The following is an 18,502-nucleotide window of genomic DNA, read 5'->3' as shown; positions in this document are numbered from 1 at the left end:
ATCATTTATAACCGAGTTGTATCCAACGTTTTTCGCAATCAATACAGACAACGGAAGGTCAATTTTTTTTAAAGTGTTTGTGGAGCTTTAGCTCAATGGGTAGCCTTTATGGGAATTCAAAAGTGTAAGTTACTGGGTCTGACTCAGAATTTCTCAGAGGTAGGATGCGAAGGATACGTTCTTTTTCAAAAATCCCAAAGATAATGGATTTGTACCATTAAATGGTAGACATAGTCACTTGTACTTTCTATTCTATTTTTTTAATTTAGTCAACAAATTAAATTTGCCGACCACCGAAGCGAAGCACCAGCATCACCACCAGCACCAGTGTCAATATAAATACCACTGCGCAATCCTTTCATTTTCAGTCACCATTTCGCGACCGACCACTCAACTAGAATAAAATGAAAATTGTGACGGTTCTCATAGTTCTATGCTTCGATGCTATAACTTCACTGCCACTATTAGGTGAAGAGATTGATGCAATCGAACAATGGTGGAATGCCAATTATTTTATTAAATTTAATTCGCCCGGCGGAAAGGCTTTCTATATTAAGACCACCGATGGGACCATTTGTAATTAACGTTTTTGTGAGTTGTAATTTCTCAAGAATTAGTTTTTTGTTTTTTTTTTTTTACTAGATCGTCAAAAGGGGAACATTACATTTGAAATGTTGCCGTTCATTAGTTTCGCTTCGATAAATTTTAAAATTTACGACATTTATTTCGAAAGTGATGACATCGGAGGGTCCTATCCCAGATTAGGTATAATGCTTGTCGTAGATAATATACTCATTTGCACACTGATTATTTAAGCGAAATTTTAGTGGAGAGTGAATTTGATTGCGAAAATAAAGATTCGTTGGTGCGTCCTCGCCTCTATTCTTTCGTTGGACCGAATAAGAAAGTGTACAAGGTCATTGTTAAAGATGGGAATGAACACCATGTTGAAGGTAAACGAAAAGCTTGATAAAAAAAAACATTTAGTAAAAATTGGCAATCTTTTCTGCACAGAACAATCGTCAGAGGCATTGGATCATTTTGAAATCAAAACGTTTGGCCCGTTCGAAAAATGGGAGCACACCTTCGTTTTTTCTGCGAATGGAGTACTGGCACTGGATCATTGTAAGAAATTAGAAAACAAATATCTGTCCCATAGCCAACACCATACTAAACTTTCAATTCAACTTTGAAGCGATATCACCCATCCCAGTGCTAGCGAATCGTTCAATTTTATTACCTGAATTGGAACCAAATTTCATAGAAACGAGTCACAATCAAACAGTAGTTAAATTCAACTCACCCAGTGGCAGAAAGTACTACATGAAAGACATACAGAATATAAGTAAGAAAATGGCGAGGGGTAAACAACTAGACAAAATTGTGTCCTTCACAATTTAATTTTGTTTTATTTACCCTAAAATCAATTCTAATTATCCTAAATGTATTGTCATTTACACAGGCATTGACTCTCTTTTTCTTCCCTAATTTTTGCCTATTTTACCTCATTTTTGACCTTAATTGTCGACATTCGATCATTTACCGACTTATCTTATTAAATATTTGCGAAATCTTGTTCCTATTTAATGAAATAGGTAATTTATTGACCATCTAATTGCTCAACCAAAAATATTGCCAGTCCCACCATTTCCTCTAGTTATTTACTCCTCGGAAAATCGGAGAGTAGTTCGGATCACCACAAATCAAACCAAATAAATTTTCAGTTGCCATTCGCCATTATGATGAGGAAGAAACAGCATATATCACCTTCACGGAGCCTAACGGACGAATATACGACATTCATATAGACGAGAAGGATGGTCACGCATTCATAGGTATACATTTTGAAAATTAAATCGGGCAGAGTGTTTTTGATCAATTATTTACATAACTACCGATAAAGAGTTGAAAAGTACAGTTTTCATGTGAAATTTGCTGAAGGCATTAGATGCTGAAGGCACGAAAGAAGTGCTTTTAATATGAAAAGCGAGGTTTGCGACGCATGTAGCATGTAATAGCATATTATGATACAAGCGATATAATTTGATATCTCATATTCAGGTGAATACCTTGACAGGGGTTTTATGTCAGCGTTATAGGAGATTAGATAGGAATTAGATAGCCAGTGTGTTCCTCTGAAGAACAGAAGACCGAAATCGGACGCATTTTCGAGCAGAATCATGTACAAAGAATGAACGAGGAACAGGAACGTGTACCACTGAAACTGCTGAATACAAATCCCGATGGAAGACGCAAACCAGGAAGACCAAGAGCGAGATGGAAAGATGCAATTGAGTCTGATCTAAAAGTACTAAGAGTGAGCGACTGGAGAACGTTGGCGCGGAATAGGTCCGATTGGAGAAGATTGCTGGAAGAGGTCAAAACCAATAGTAGGTTGTAGTGCCCGCCTAAGTAAGTAAGTAAGCCAAAATCACTTTCAAAAAAATTCTTCGAAACTTGTGTGGCTAGTGCGAGGTGATCAAAAACCGAAAACTTGCACTTTTCTTGCAGAAATTTCTCCAGGTACACGAGCCGTACAGGGTCGTGTGGGGTGTCATTAGAAAGGTAATTGCATGTACTTTCGGGGCAAATAGGGTCTTTTTGGGTTTAAAATTCATCCACACTGAGATTTGTGCAGTAGACGTTTTCAACCGAAAAAAGACTGAAAACTTACACTTTTCGTACAGAAATTTCTCGAGGTACACGAAACGTGCATGGTCGTATGGGGTAACATTAGAAAGGTAATTGCTTGTACTTTCAGGCCAAATAGCGTATTATTGGGGTTTGGAAGCATCTACGACGAATTATGAGAAGTTGAAAAGTTTAGGTGCTTATATTGAGTCGTAGATGCTACCAAACTTCCGTAAGCTCTACTTTCCCTGAAAGTATATGGAATTACCTTTCTAATGACACCTCAAACGACCATGCACGTTTCGTGTACCTCGTGAAATTTCTGTAAGAAAAGTGTTTTCAGTCTTTTTTCGGTTGCAATCTTCAACTGCATATATCTCCGTGTGGATGAATTTTAAGCCCAATAAGACCGTATTTGCCCCGGAAGAACATACAATTACCTTTCTAATGACACCCCACACGACCCTGTACGACTCGTGCAACTAGAGAAACTGTAAGAAAAGTGCGGTTTTTGATCACCTCCCACACTAGCCACACAAGCTTCGAAGAATTTTTTTGAAAGTTCTTTTGGCTCCTAGGTTTGAATACTTTACTGGGCACATATAAAAAATACCAATAGAAAATGCGTCCGATTTCGGTCTTCTGTTTTTCAGAGGAATCCCTCAATATGCGATACTTTATCACACGAGGACCACGAACTTTGCGGTTTTATAATAAGCGTATTATACACCCGAGTATATCGGGGATACAATACGCATGTTATAGTCGAGTAGTCGTGTTATAAACACTGAAGGTAATGCAAATCCGCAGTTACAAACGGATCCAAACTTTCTGGTGAATTTTAGCAATGAAAGTAAATGGATAGGTATGGCCAAACGTTCAAATTTGTTCTAGCCGGAGCACATACGGATTTGCATTACCTCAAACGAACTCATTTCTTGTGCAAATTTCCACTAGAAATGAGTTCGTTTGAGGTGGCGCCATGCAAATCCGTATGTGCTCCGACTTGTATGGACTGGCCATACCTACTTATTGCCGTCATGTTGCACACATATTGAATTCGTTTGTGTCAAGTCGTGGTGAATCGGAAGGATTTAGGGCCGTGTCACGTTGCACAAGTCTAAGTTAGACAACATACGAAAATGAATTCACCTGAAAGTTTGGATCCGTAATTTCTCTGATCTGCTGAGGTTCCTTTACCTTCAGAGTCTATATACTTTGCGTGTGAAAAACTATCGAAACAAAATACAAAATTTACTATTATTATCAGTGCCGAAAAGTGTGGATGAGAATTACGTTCGAAATGAACGTCTGTATTCATTTGTCGCACCTAATGGAATATTGTACCGAATCGATCACAAAAACGGAAGCGACAACGAAGTTCCTGTGTTAGGTAGACTATTCTCTTGCACCACTAAAATCGACTCAAATTTCAAGCAAAACAAAATCCGTGTTTCAGTGTCAAATTCAAGTGAATCTTCAAGTGATTTACAAATAACACTCACGCAACCGGGATCGGTTGTCTACATACGCGAGCATTTCACAAGGTTAAAATCTTTGGACGACGGTGAATTGACGGAATTGAGAGAACCGCCAGAACCTGACCACAACAAGCGTGTAAAGTACATCTTTTCGGACAACGGAAACAGACTGTTCGATCGAGGTTTGTTTAAACTTGCTTCGCTTGGTATGTGGGTGTACAAATATCAATTTTATTCAAATTTGAAGTGAATGAAATTGACTGGACGCCTCTGAATGAATTTCCTGCGTTACCAGTGGATGAAGTAACTAAGGATTTTGTAATGCACAATGATCCGACTTTAACATTGTACACACCCAGCGGAAAAAAATACCACATCTTCACGACTAACCAAGACACGTGGATCGGTAATTCATATTTTGTATAATCAATTTCCAGGCAGACCCAAAGTTTAAAAGCATAGAGAAGGAGGGCAAATCGGATGCGCGCACACCACAGAGTTTGGTGAAAATAACACATTTTTACACTTTTGGTTGTGGTGAAGAGAATTCGCTCAATTTTATATGTATAAATTTTAGACTTACCTCAGAAAGTTTGCGTTGCAGAGACCAATAGTCACCACTTCCTATGTTTATATACTTTGATGCAGACCGATAATCAAGTCAATTATTTGTCATTTCACCTAAAGTGTTTTCATTTTTTTTTTGCTTCAAATGAATTTCTGCAATTTAATTTCAACTTTTTATAGCTGTCGAGGAAGGAGCGAAAGGAGCCAACCGTTCGCAGAGCTTATACATAAGTTATTTGCAGGGTGACAGAAGAAAGACTAACATTCATTTTGTACCCGGAGCCGATCCTTATTTTGGTAACTCGTTACAATTTCAACTTAATTCTTGTTTTGAAACCAATTTTTTGTAGAGAAAAAAGACACAACGAATAGAGGCGTTGAGTTTTGGCACGTAGAATTTGAATTTATGTCATTTAGTACACCCGATCGAAAGATATATTCGATTTTTCTAGGAGAAGACGATGGAATATATTTTATTAAACGTGGAGTCATTCCGTCGTGTTCCGATAGCTTAATATCTGATTGGCAAGTCAAAGAACCGGATAATGCACCTCAAGAAACCCCTTTATTCATCATGTTTCGGAAAGGCGAACTTCAATTGTTGTATCGTTTTACATGGAATGGCGATGAATTGACCGAAAGTAAAATGAGTTTTATCGTTAGAAACTTACCAGAAACGCTAATATTCTGTTTTGTCGTTGTTGTAGTTTCAATAGCATCACCATCACAGTGTGGCTTTCCGAAAACTTTGATTTCACTTGTTGGAAAATAAAATTTGAGTTCAATGGAAGAAATGTGAAGTTGTTGTTTTTATCTTTTGTAAAATCGAAAGTTTACTTAGTTCAACGCACTGTCGCCTTTGACATCACTCAAATATAGGACTGAACCGATCAAAGTTGGCTATTCTTTTTCATACAACGGCTATCAAAAAATTTTAAAAATTAGTCAACAGGTGTGTTTTTGGCCTTCTAATTAAGTGATGTCAAAGTCAGCTTCTGTGCTTGACAGTGCTTTGCTTAGTTGCGATTTCCGACATGTTGGAGTTGCATATACACAATAATGTCAATTATCTCGGGATTTTACAATTTTGTCAGTTAAATAGGAATGTTTACTAACGTTTAGAGATAGTTTCGGCGATAATTGGTTTTTTTACAGTTCCAATTCCAATTTTACTGACAAAATTCTAAAAACCCGAAATCTGCACAAATAATCGAGATATTCGATTATTCGATTTTTGTCAAATTTTTGAATTTTCGTCAAATAAAAGCTGGAAGGTTCAGATCAAAGAGAAAGTTAAGTATAGTTTCCACTTAAAAAGAGCACTCCGTTTAGCCTCCGTTTACATGACAGTTGTAAAATAGAACAAAGGAACTGTCACGTAAACGGAGTACAAAATTGAAATAAATTCAATTTCCACTCCGTTTGCGTGACAGTTCTTTTGTTCTATTTTACAACTGTCATGTAAACGGAGGCTAAACGGAGTGCTCTTTTTAAGTGGAAACTATACTTTATACAGTTTTGCACAAAGAATATTTTCGTTCAAACTGCACAATATGATTGTCTGTTATCTGCGACCAAATTCTAAAAATCACAACTTACAAAAGAGCTGATATCGCCCAAAGCCACTTACAGTGGAGGTTGGACACAAGTCCCGTTATCCACTTACAAAAGAATTGATATCGGTGTAGGTGACGCTTACAAATTCGACACGCAAAATGATATGCGTCACAAATGGCAGCTGAAAAATTTAACCCGAAAAATTTTAGGAAGAAAATTATAACAAAAACAAATTTGCGTCACAAGTGGCAGATGTTGGGGAAAATTTTTATAATTCTGAAATATATTTCTTTAAAGAATCTAATTCAAACGGAAGAAAGCCGAATCATCTGCCACTTTTTGTTATAATTTTCTTTCTACAATTTTTCTGGTAAAATTTTTGTTGATAAAACTTTGTGGAAAACCATGAGACACATGTCGACTAGAATGTGAAACTCTATAACTTTGCATTTTAAACGAACTTTCTATCTGCCATATTTTCCGAGTTATAGGTACCATAGCTCAATAGCTTAAGACGCTCATAGCTCCGAAATTATAAGTTTTTATGAAAATTCCTACAAATTAGTTTCTTAGAATTACATCCTTGACATACCCTGAAAATTTCCAAATCCAGCCAAATCCACCGGTAAATTAAAAAGTTTCACCGTAACAAAGTGACAAAGGTCCAGTGCCGGACTGGCTCAAAAAAGCCCTTCGGGCGTTGTATGGAGAAATTTTTCAAAAGACCCTTCGTCGTCATTTATACATACAAAAATCAAAAGGCCCTTCGGGAATCGCCCGAACGCCCATAGGACCAGTCCGGCACTGCAAAGGTCGATAAAATTCGCCAATTTCAAAATGTATGAAAATCATGAACCGAAGCGATAGCGGAGGTTCGTGACGCTAGTCGACTCCCTAAGAAAAGAAAACAACCAACGGAAGACTAAGGAACCTATATATAGGCGAACATTTTAACTTTTCCATACTGAACCAAATCAAAAAAAAATTCATTTTCAAACGAAAGTGCTCGTCAATACGAGTTCAACGAGCTATAGATCATTAAAAACAGTGGTCTACATCCGGAGAAAACACCACTTGAAAACCACTTGAAATGAAGCATCTTCACACATTTTCAGCACATTCTCCATATTCGAGTTAATAGAAATGTTTCATGTGGATTTGATATACGTATCGAACCACTACATCTGTTTGCGAAAACTGCGCTCGCACTTTCGCTAAAACTTATATTAATTCAATCTTAACACTTTTTCATCGGCAAATCAATAAATTTTATTGAAGTTTTTTACTTAATTTCTGTAAATTTAATTAAAACGTTTTCATGCACATTTCCAAAAAACACACTTAAAACACACTTATATGAAAGCCATTATTTCATTCATAAGACAAAAATATGACAGCTACATTTCTATTATAATGATTGTGTAGTAGATCAGTGTTGCCGTGCTTCATATAAAATGTGCGCGAAATTATGAATTCGAAAAATTTGTTTGTTCGCAAAAATTTTTAGATCATTTTGGAATTTCAGGTTTCAGGTTTCAATGTGGAATTTGTTTTAGGGTTAGAATGTCCAACAAAATTGTGGAAAGCAGCCATCTTGAAAATTTTTTGTATTTATTGTATTTAGGCTTATATGGCACATACATAGTTGCAGTAAATTGGTAATCATAGAGTTTCACAACGAAAGCTTTACAAAAAAAATGCGTCACAAGTGGCAGATGCTGAGGAAACCCCTCATACGACAATAATCATCTGCCACTTTGTGACGCATTTTTTTGTAAAGCTTTCGTTGTAAAATCTCATCGGTAAACTTCTCGTTGGCATATTTTCTTGTTAAAATTTTCTTGGTAAAAATTGATTACGTTGAGGTGCAGAATGCGTCACCAAAACCGAAATCAAATGTTTTGGAAGTTTAATTTTTACTACACTAGCGTCACCTTTTCCTCTTTGAGGTTTTTGTGGAATGAATTTATTCATACGATTTTCCAAAGTTTGAAAAATAAAATATCTCGGCCAAATCTGCACTTTATGAGGCGTGTGACAAGGTTCTGAAAGAACAGGGTAAGACACCCACGAAGGCGGATGACACCGAAATCGATAAACGCTCAGTACAGATGGTGTGTGAAATCGACTTAAAGAAAATGTTTCTTAGGAAAATTCGGAATTTTGTTTTGGTTGTTCTTTTCATATAAACTTCGTAGCTAAGACTCACAGTAGTCTTAACCTGGTTCTTTCAGAACCTTGGCGTGTGATAGCTCGTTGAGCTCGTATAGACGCACAGATTACGAATAAAATATTATAAGGGTAGTAGAAGGGTAGTAGGAGGGGAAAAGTCAAAAAAGACGTTCCTGAGTCCTGCGGAATTTTTTTTTTCAAATTTTTTTGTGTGAACGGACTTACGTCCCGGCCCTTCACTAACGTAGGGCCATGATCCATTCAATTTATACCCGGAGCCTTTTCATCTATCCATCATCAGCAGACTAATTCCGAGTGCCCGTCACATCTGATTATTCTGTAAATTCTTTGAAATGGAAGATGTAAACACTAAAATTATCGGAACTTTGTTTCACGTTGAATATTGCACCTAGACTTTACAATAAACGGTGTGCGAGCAAATGTGCGTACTTGTACCGTTCGAATCGTTCGCCGTCTATTGTAATAGATAACTCTGAGGTGTAATTTTGCTATGATTCCTTATTGTCTTTTGAAAAGAGGATTGCAGTGATAGCTAATTCACTTTTGTCTTCTGTCTTGCATCAATATGTTGTTCGACGTGTGCACACACAGTTATGATGCAACAATTGTTGGGTTTCATTTGAAGTATAATTGACCTGTTATGCAACTAGTGAGTAAGTCGTTGATTCGTTGTATGCACATTGCTGATTGTGTGTAATAAAGTTTTACTGATTTTCGTTGCACTGGAGGTACAGCTTCAATTATATCGTGTGGTCAGATCGTTATATGGCTTACCATGTTCTCTCTCTATATGATTTGTCTATATTTCTATTTGCAGGCCCACGCAGCTGCATTTATGCCGAGCGTTGCAGAAATATACAAAATTATATTTTGTTTGCGAATGTTTTGCAATTTTTAAAAGGAATAAATTCAGGCTCGGATGTAAGACCTTAGATCTTGAGAATTTTCTTTGGTTTTTGAGGATTTTTTGAGGATGTTCTTCGATTTTGCGTTGGATTTTATAGTTTTCAAAAGACTTTCCGAGGAATCGGTTGACAGGTGATTTTCTAAATTTTTTTCTTCACGGGATAAATTGCGTTGAAACATCGAGTGAAAGAAAAAGCACAACATAAAATGCTACAAAATAGAGAAAATTGAGAATTTTATTACCAAAGTTATCGAGACGTAAAACTGATGACAAAGAAGTTGGAAGAAAATGGTGACATGGTGACTCATGTAAATGAGATGAACGAACTCTTTCAAAAATCGTTAGCTCTCGGTGAAGAATTGAAAGCAGAATTCATTCTCAGTGCGACTTTAATTAATTCGCTACCAGATAGTTACGATGCGCTAGCAACAGTGTTGGAATCTCGTGACACAGAACTTACTTCGGGTATTGTATGCTCAAAGTTGATCGATAAATACCAATGACGAAGAGAACGAACTACAACTGCTACGAGTGATGAAATATCATCGACCTACAAATTGATGTCTACTCCGCGATATTCGAAGGAAGAAGTCATATGTTTAGGACACTACAAACAAAGCTGTGAAGATTACAAGGAGTGGATGGAAAGAAAACAATCTAAAGGTGATAAAGCTAGATTGGTTAAAGAAGGCGGGAGTAGATTGGTGATGCTGATGGAAGACGATTATTTCACGGTTGACTATGCATTTTAACAAACAACAAAGTTATCTTTCATCTACGGCAACGACTATGGCAAAAGAAAAGAAAGGAAGAAAGGAAGAATACGAAGACCTAGAAGAAGGAGAATGAATTGAAGATTGAGGATTTTTTATTTGGAATTGATGTAAATCCCGGCAAAAACTCTTTCAGAGCAAAGTTGGACGCAGTCTACAGTCTATATGTGTGATAACTTCTAAAACAAGTGATATCGCTAGAGGTGACGTTGTCAGCGGCGTTACGCAAAATTGAATTTTACAGCCAATTAATTGAAATTAGCTGGCCTAGTTTTCCAAACCATTCGACAATCAATTTTTTCAGAAATAATTTTAACCAACAGAATTTGGACTGAAAAATTTTCAACAAAGAATTTACCAAAAAAATTCTGTGTCCGCATGTGGCAGATTTAAATTCATGTAGGTTTGTCCGTGAGCATCTGCCACTTTGCGACGCAGAATTTTTTTGGTAAATTTTTTTTTGAAAATTTTTCAGTCCAAATTCTGTTGGTTAAAATTATTTCTGAAATAGTAACTGTATATATGTCCATATGGCTATATACTAACTATATACAGGTTCATATAGCTATATAGTAACTATATACAAATTCATATAGCTATATACTAACTATATACAGGTTCATATAGCTATATAGTAACTATATACAGGTTCATATAGCTATATACTAACTATATACAGGTTCATATAGCTATATACTAACTATATACAGGTTCATATAGCTATATACTAACTATATACAGGTTCATATAGCTATATACTGTTAAACTGGAGTAAAATGGGAATAAAGATAAATGGAGAGTACCTGAGCAATCTCCGCTTCGCTGATGACATTGTACCGATAGCAGCGAATCTAGGTCAGGCTCAGCTTATGCTACAACAGTTAAGTGAAGAGGCAAGCAAAGTTGGCCTCAAGATGAACTTATCGAAAACCAAAGTCATGACCAACATCGGGGACGATAGAGAAATCAAAATTGGTGACACTGTCATTGAACGAGTCGACAGCTATGTATATCTAGGACATAAACTGAAGTTAGGTCTGGACAACCAAACTGCAGAAATAAGACGTAGGATTGGTCTTGCATGGGCAGCGTTCGGAAGACTCAGACTAATTTTCAAAAGCAAAATGAATAATAGTCTGAAACGCAAAGTTTTCGACACTTGTGTCCTTCCAGTGCTCACTTATGGAGCGGAAACGTTAACTTTAACGAAAGCATCCGAAGATAAATTGAGAGTGACACAAAGAGCCATGGAACGGAGTATGCTTGGAATAACACTCAGAGACAGAATGACGAATCAATGGATTCGACAACAAACCAGGGTCGTTGATGTCATGGAAAGAATAGCATCTCTGAAATGGAGCTGGGCGGGACATATTGCAAGAAGGACAGACGAACGTTGGACCAAAAAGATCATGAACTGGCGACCATATAAAAGACGAGCTATAAGTAGACCACCAGAGAGATGGACAAACGGGATTAAGAATATTGCAGGTACAAACTGGCAGCAAATGGCAATGGATCGTACGAAATGGAAAGAAGTTGGAGAGGCCTACATCCAGCAGTGGATAGAAACAGGCTGAAAAAGAAGAAGAAGAAGAAGATAGCTATATACTAACTATATACAGGTTCATATAGCTATATACTAACTATATACAGGTTCATATAGCTATATACTAACTATATACAGGTTCATATAGCTATATACTAACTATATACATGTTCATATAGCTATATACTAACTATATACATGTTCATATAGCTATATAGTAACGTATATAGGTCCATGAAGCCTAGGAAAATTTCATAAGTGTCAGAGCTGCTATGCTATTCTGAAGATAATTGTATGTAAAACTTCTTGGCTGAACAAATTTTACATCGGACAATATATCGGGCGAGCGCCAAAATTTTTTTCGGGCTGGCATTTTTTATCGAAATTATTTCGAGCTCGTTCGGGCGGGAATTAAAATTAGGTACGCCCGCACAGCTCTAATATTCAATTAAAAAATACACCGTCCCATTAGCATCTAAATTGGTAACTATTAGGTAAGCCTTATTTACCATAGAAATTAACGCCAATTCACCAGAAAACGGATATTTTTTTCTGATCATCAACAACATTTCAACTCATTTATTTCAGTAACTAGTTTTCAATGTCAACAGCATTACTAAGAAAATGTTTTGGGTCTCTCGATGGCTGGATCAAGGTAAATATATGGGCGGAGGTAGGTAAAGCCATTCAGGCGCGTGTGGCCTAGCACAATAGTTTGATGCTAATGACACCTTTTTTAAAATGGTTGACTATGATTTTTACTTGTGTTTCACAAAATGTTGGGCCAAGGTTTCTAAGCAATTTTGTGATTTTAAAGAAAGGGAGAGATGGCGTTTGTAGCGAACTTTCGTGCCACTGCACATCTGATTCGGTTATATATGGCATTACCTCCACCCATATATTTACCTTGGGCTGAGGTATACATAAAACGGCTGCTGCATATGAGGTACTGAGGTACACATAAATAGTTATTTATACAACTGAGGGATAAATGATTTTTTAGGCACTAGATGTGTAGACTCGAGACTGCAGGTCGAGTGTGACAATACACATCGTGTGCCTAAAAAATCATTTATAACCGAGTTGTATCCAACGTTTTTCGCAATACAGGCAACGGAAGGTCAATTTTTTTAAAAGTGTTTGTGGAGCTTTAGCTTAATGGGTAGCCTTAATGGGACTTGAAAAGTGTAAGTTACTGGGTCTGACTCAGAATTTCTCAGAGGTAGGATGCGAAGGATACGTTCTTTTTCAAAAATCCGAAAGATAATGGATTTGTACCATTAAATGGTAGACATAGTCACTTGTACTTTCTATTATTTTATTTTTTTAATTTAGTCAACAAATTAAATTTGCCGACCACCGAAGCGAAGCACCAGCATCAGCACCAGCACCAGTGTCAATATAAATACCACTGCGCAATCCTTTCATTTTCAGTCACCATTTTGCGACCGACCACTCAACTAGAATAAAATGAAAATTGTGACGGTTCTCATAGTTCTATGCTTCGATGCTATAACTTCACTGCCACTATTAGGTGAAGAGATTGATGCAATCGAACAATGGTGGAATGCCAATTATTTTATTAAATTTAATTCGCCCGGCGGAAAGGCTTTCTATATTAAGACCACCGATGGGACCATTTGTAATTAACGTTTTTGTGAGTTGTAATTTCTCAAGAATTAGTTTTTTGTTTTTTTTTTTTACTAGATCGTCAAAAGGGGAACATTACATTTGAAATGTTGCCGTTCATTAGTTTCGCTTCGATAAATTTTAAAATTTACGACATTTATTTCGAAAGTGATGACATCAGAGGGTCCTATCCCAGATTAGGTATTATGCTTGTCGTAGATAATATACTCATTTGCACACTGATCATTTAAGCGAAATTTTAGTGGAGAGTGAATTTGATTGCGAAAATAAAGATTCGTTGGTGCGTCCTCGCCTCTATTCTTTCGTTGGACCGAATAAGAAAGTGTACAAGGTCATTGTTAAAGATGGGAATGAACACCATGTTGAAGGTAAACGAAAAGCTTGATAAAAAAAACGTTTAGTAAAAATTGGCAATCTTTTCTGCACAGAACAATCGTCAGAGGCATTGGATCATTTTGAAATCAAAACGTTTGGCCCGTTCGAAAAATGGGAGCACACCTTCGTTTTTTCTGCGAATGGAGTACTGGCACTGGATCATTGTAAGAAATTAGAAAACAAATATCTGTCCCATAGCCAACACCATACTAAACTTTCAATTCAACTTTGAAGCGATATCACCCATCCCAGTGCTAGCGAATCGTTCAATTTTATTACCTGAATTGGAACCAAATTTCATAGAAACGAGTCACAATCAAACAGTAGTTAAATTCAACTCACCCAGTGGCAGAAAGTACTACATGAAAGACCTACAGAATATAAGTAAGAAAATCGCGAGGGGTAAACAACTAGACAAAATTGTGTCCTCCACAATTTAATTTTGTTTTATTTACCCTAAAATCAATTCTAATTATCCTAAATGTATTGTCATTTACACAGGCATTGACTCTCTTTTTCTTCCCTAATTTTTGCCTATTTTACCTCATTTTTGACCTTAATTGTCGACATTCGATCATTTACCGACTTATCTTATTAAATATTTGCGAAATCTTGTTCCTATTTAATGAAATAGGTAATTTATTGACCATCTAATTGCTCAACCAAAAATATTGCCAGTCCCACCATTTCCTCTAGTTATTTACTCCTCGGAAAATCGGAGAGTAGTTCTGATCACCACAAAACAAACCGAATAAATTTTCAGTTGCCATTCGCCATTATGATGAGGAAGAAACAGCATATATCACCTTCACGGAGCCTAACGGACGAATATACGACATTCATATAGACGAGAAGGATGGTCACGCATTCATAGGTATACATTTTGAAAATTAAATCGGGCAGAGTGTTTTTGATCAATTATTTGCATAACTACCGATAAAGAGTTGAAAAGTACAGTTTTCATGTGAAATTTGCTGAAGGCATTACATGCTGAAGGCACGAAAGAAGTGCTTTTAATATGAAAAGCGAGGTTTGCGATATAATTTGATATCTCATATTCAGTTGAATACCTTGACAGGGGTTTTATGTCAGCGTTATAGGAGATTAGATAGGAATGAGATAGCCAGTGTGCTGAGGGATTCTTCTGAAGAACAGAAGACCGAAATCGGACGCATTTTCGATTAGAATGTGCCCAGTAAGGTATTTAACCCTAGAAGCCAAAATCATGTACAAAGAATGAACGAGAAACGTGCACCACTGAAACTGCTGAATACAAATCCCGATGGAAGACGCAAACCAGGAAGACCAAGAGCGAGATGGAAAGATGCAATTGAGTCTGATCTAAAAGTACTAAGAGTGAGCGACTGGAGAACGTTGGCGCGGAATAGGTCCGATTGGAGAAGATTGCTGGAAGAGGTCAAAACCAATAGTAGGTTGTAGTGCCCGCCTAAGTAAGTAAGTAAGCCAAAATCACTTTCAAAAAAATTCTTCGAAACTTGTGTGGCTAGTGCGAGGTGATCAAAAACCGAAAACTTGCACTTTTCTTGCAGAAATTTCTCCAGGTACACGAGCCGTACAGGGTCGTGTGGGGTGTCATTAGAAAGGTAATTGCATGTACTTTCGGGGCAAATAGGGTCTTTTTGGGTTTAAAATTCATCCACACTGAGATTTGTGCAGTAGACGTTTTCAACCGAAAAAAGACTGAAAACTTACACTTTTCGTACAGAAATTTCTCGAGGTACACGAAACGTGCATGGTCGTATGGGGTAACATTAGAAAGGTAATTGCTTGTACTTTCAGGCCAAATAGCGTATTATTGGGGTTTGGAAGCATCTACGACGAATTATGAGAAGTTGAAAAGTTTAGGTGCTTATATTGAGTCGTAGATGCTACCAAACTTCCGTAAGCTCTACTTTCCCTGAAAGTATATGGAATTACCTTTCTAATGCACCTCAAACGACCATGCACGTTTCGTGTACCTCGTGAAATTTCTGTAAGAAAAGTGTTTTCAGTCTTTTTTCGGTTGCAATCTTCAACTGCATATATCTCCGTGTGGATGAATTTTAAGCCCAATAAGACCGTATTTGCCCCGGAAGAACATACAATTACCTTTCTAATGACACCCCACACGACCCTGTACGACTCGTGCAACTAGAGAAACTGTAAGAAAAGTGCGGTTTTTGATCACCTCCCACACTAGCCACACAAGCTTCGAAGAATTTTTTTGAAAGTTCTTTTGGCTCCTAGGTTTGAATACTTTACTGGGCACATATAAAAAATACCAATAGAAAATGCGTCCGATTTCGGTCTTCTGTTTTTCAGAGGAATCCCTCAATATGCGATACTTTATCACACGAGGACCACGAACTTTGCGGTTTTATAATAAGCGTATTATACACCCGAGTATATCGGGGATACAATACGCATGTTATAGTCGAGTAGTCGTGTTATAAACACTGAAGGTAATGCAAATCCGCAGTTACAAACGGATCCAAACTTTCTGGTGAATTTTAGCAATGAAAGTAAATGGATAGGTATGGCCAAACGTTCAAATTTGTTCTAGCCGGAGCACATACGGATTTGCATTACCTCAAACGAACTCATTTCTTGTGCAAATTTCCACTAGAAATGAGTTCGTTTGAGGTGGCGCCATGCAAATCCGTATGTGCTCCGACTTGTATGGACTGGCCATACCTACTTATTGCCGTCATGTTGCACACATATTGAATTCGTTTGTGTCAAGTCGTGGTGAATCGGAAGGATTTAGGGCCGTGTCACGTTGCACAAGTCTAAGTTAGACAACATACGAAAATGAATTCACCTGAAAGTTTGGATCCGTAATTTCTCTGATCTGCTGAGGTTCCTTTACCTTCAGAGTCTATATACTTTGCGTGTGAAAAACTATCGAAACAAAATACAAAATTTACTATTATTATCAGTGCCGAAAAGTGTGGATGAGAATTACGTTCGAAATGAACGTCTGTATTCATTTGTCGCACCTAATGGAATATTGTACCGAATCGATCACAAAAACGGAAGCGACAACGAAGTTCCTGTGTTAGGTAGACTATTCTCTTGCACCACTAAAATCGACTCAAATTTCAAGCAAAACAAAATCCGTGTTTCAGTGTCAAATTCAAGTGAATCTTCAAGTGATTTACAAATAACACTCACGCAACCGGGATCGGTTGTCTACATACGCGAGCATTTCACAAGGTTAAAATCTTTGGACGACGGTGAATTGACGGAATTGAGAGAACCGCCAGAACCTGACCACAACAAGCGTGTAAAGTACATCTTTTCGGACAACGGAAACAGACTGTTCGATCGAGGTTTGTTTAAACTTGCTTCGCTTGGTATGTGGGTGTACAAATATCAATTTTATTCAAATTTGAAGTGAATGAAATTGACTGGACGCCTCTGAATGAATTTCCTGCGTTACCAGTGGATGAAGTAACTAAGGATTTTGTAATGCACAATGATCCGACTTTAACATTGTACACACCCAGCGGAAAAAAATACCACATCTTCACGGCTAACCAAACCACGTGGATCGGTAATTCATATTTTGTATAATCAATTTCCAGGCAGACCCAAAGTTTAAAAGCATAGAGAAGGAGGGCAAATCGGATGCGCGCACACCACAGAGTTTGGTGAAAATAACACATTTTTACACTTTTGGTTGTGGTGAAGAGAATTCGCTCAATTTTATATGTATAAATTTTAGACTTACCTCAGAAAGTTTGCGTTGCAGAGACCAATAGTCACCACTTCCTATGTTTATATACTTTGATGCAGACCGATAATCAAGTCAATTATTTGTCATTTCACCTAAAGCGTCTTCATTTTTTTTTCTTCAAATGAATGACCGCTTTCTGCAATTTAATTTCAACTTTTTATAGCTGTCGAGAAAGGAGCGAAAGGAGTCAACCGTTCGCAGAGCTTATACATAACTTATTTGCAGGGTGACAGAAGAAAGACTAACATTCATTTTGTACCCGGAGCCGATCCTTATTTTGGTAACTCGTTACAATTTCAACTTAATTCTTGTTTTGAAACCACTTTTTTGTAGAGAAAGAAGACACAACGAATAGAGACGATGAGTTTTGGGACGTAGAATTTGAATTTATGTCATTTAGTACACCCGATCGAAAGATATATTCGATTTTTCTAGCAGAAGGCGATGGAATATATTTTATTAAACGTGGAGTCATTCCGTCGTGTTCCGATAGCTTAATATCTGATTGGCAAGTCAAAGAACCGGATGATGCACCTCAAGAAACCCCTTTATTCATCATGATTCGGAAAGGCGTACTTCAATTGTTGTATCGTTTTACATGGAATGGCGATGAATTGACCGAAGGTAAAATGAGTTTTATCGTTAGAAACTTACCAGAAACGCTAATATTCTGTTTTGTCGTTGTTATAGCTTCAATAGCATCACCATCACAGTGTGGCTTTCCGAAAACTTTGATTTCACTTGTTGGAAAATAAAATTTGAGTTCAATGGAATAAATGTGAAGTTGTTGTTTTTATCTTTTGTAAAATCGAAAGTTTACTTAGTTCAACGCACTGTCGCCTTTGACATCACTCAAATATAGGACTGAACCGATCAAAGTTGGCTATTCTTTTTCATACAAATTCCCGTGAAGTATCGCCAAAGTCAAATCGCCAAGAAAAAGTAAATCGTCAAAAAAAAAATCGCCAAAGTGTGAAGAACCACCAAGAAAAATCAATGAAAGTAAATTGATAGGTATGGCCAAACGTTCAAATTTGTTCTAGCCGGAGCACATACGGATTTGCATGGCGCCACCTCAAA

General features: G+C 37.1%; 2 protein-coding genes across 3 annotated transcripts; both read left to right on the top strand.

Annotated features, from left to right (window-relative positions):
• Nucleotides 1-379: 379 nt before the first annotated feature.
• LOC119076047 lies at nt 380-5,473 on the top strand. Of its 2 annotated transcripts, none has more exons than XM_037182675.1 (12): nt 380-576; nt 643-765; nt 828-953; nt 1,015-1,125; nt 1,196-1,345; nt 1,725-1,835; nt 3,902-4,024; nt 4,091-4,294; nt 4,360-4,518; nt 4,860-4,976; nt 5,030-5,320; nt 5,387-5,473. In XM_037182675.1, exons 1-12 carry the CDS (start codon nt 405-407, stop codon nt 5,449-5,451), a joined length of 1,752 nt encoding a protein of 583 aa, XP_037038570.1. In that variant the 5' UTR covers nt 380-404; the 3' UTR covers nt 5,452-5,473. The 2 variants fall into 2 exon arrangements, with proteins under 2 accessions (XP_037038570.1, XP_037038571.1); XM_037182676.1 differs by lacking the exon at nt 5,387-5,473 and having other exon boundaries at nt 5,030-5,066; nt 5,132-5,261.
• Nucleotides 5,474-13,096: 7,623 nt separating this feature from the next.
• On the top strand, nt 13,097-18,199 carry LOC119076048. Its single transcript, XM_037182678.1, has 12 exons — nt 13,097-13,300; nt 13,366-13,488; nt 13,551-13,676; nt 13,737-13,847; nt 13,918-14,067; nt 14,447-14,557; nt 16,623-16,745; nt 16,812-17,015; nt 17,081-17,239; nt 17,586-17,702; nt 17,756-18,046; nt 18,113-18,199. Exons 1-12 carry the CDS (start codon nt 13,129-13,131, stop codon nt 18,175-18,177), a joined length of 1,752 nt encoding a protein of 583 aa, XP_037038573.1. The 5' UTR covers nt 13,097-13,128; the 3' UTR covers nt 18,178-18,199.
• The last annotated feature ends 303 nt before the right edge of the window (nt 18,200-18,502 follow it).

The sequence above is a fragment of the Bradysia coprophila genome, unplaced genomic scaffold (assembly GCF_014529535.1).
Source record: "Bradysia coprophila strain Holo2 unplaced genomic scaffold, BU_Bcop_v1 contig_232, whole genome shotgun sequence".
NCBI lineage: Eukaryota > Metazoa > Arthropoda > Insecta > Diptera > Sciaridae > Bradysia > Bradysia coprophila.
The sequence above is the reverse complement of the archived record's forward strand: the minus strand, read 5'-3'. Positions and strand labels throughout refer to the sequence as shown.

Excerpts from the sequence above, each read along its gene's own strand:
- LOC119076048 (XM_037182678.1), top strand. The coding sequence starts at position 13,129 with ATGAAAATTGTGACGGTTCTCATAGTTCTATGCTTCGATGCTATAACT. Across the intron at positions 13,677-13,736 it reads GAATGAACACCATGTTGAAG|AACAATCGTCAGAGGCATTG; the intron begins GTAAACGAAAAG and ends TTTTCTGCACAG. Across the intron at positions 17,703-17,755 it reads CGGAGCCGATCCTTATTTTG|AGAAAGAAGACACAACGAAT; the intron begins GTAACTCGTTAC and ends ACTTTTTTGTAG.
- LOC119076047 (XM_037182675.1), top strand. The coding sequence starts at position 405 with ATGAAAATTGTGACGGTTCTCATAGTTCTATGCTTCGATGCTATAACT. Across the intron at positions 954-1,014 it reads GAATGAACACCATGTTGAAG|AACAATCGTCAGAGGCATTG; the intron begins GTAAACGAAAAG and ends TTTTCTGCACAG. Across the intron at positions 4,977-5,029 it reads CGGAGCCGATCCTTATTTTG|AGAAAAAAGACACAACGAAT; the intron begins GTAACTCGTTAC and ends AATTTTTTGTAG.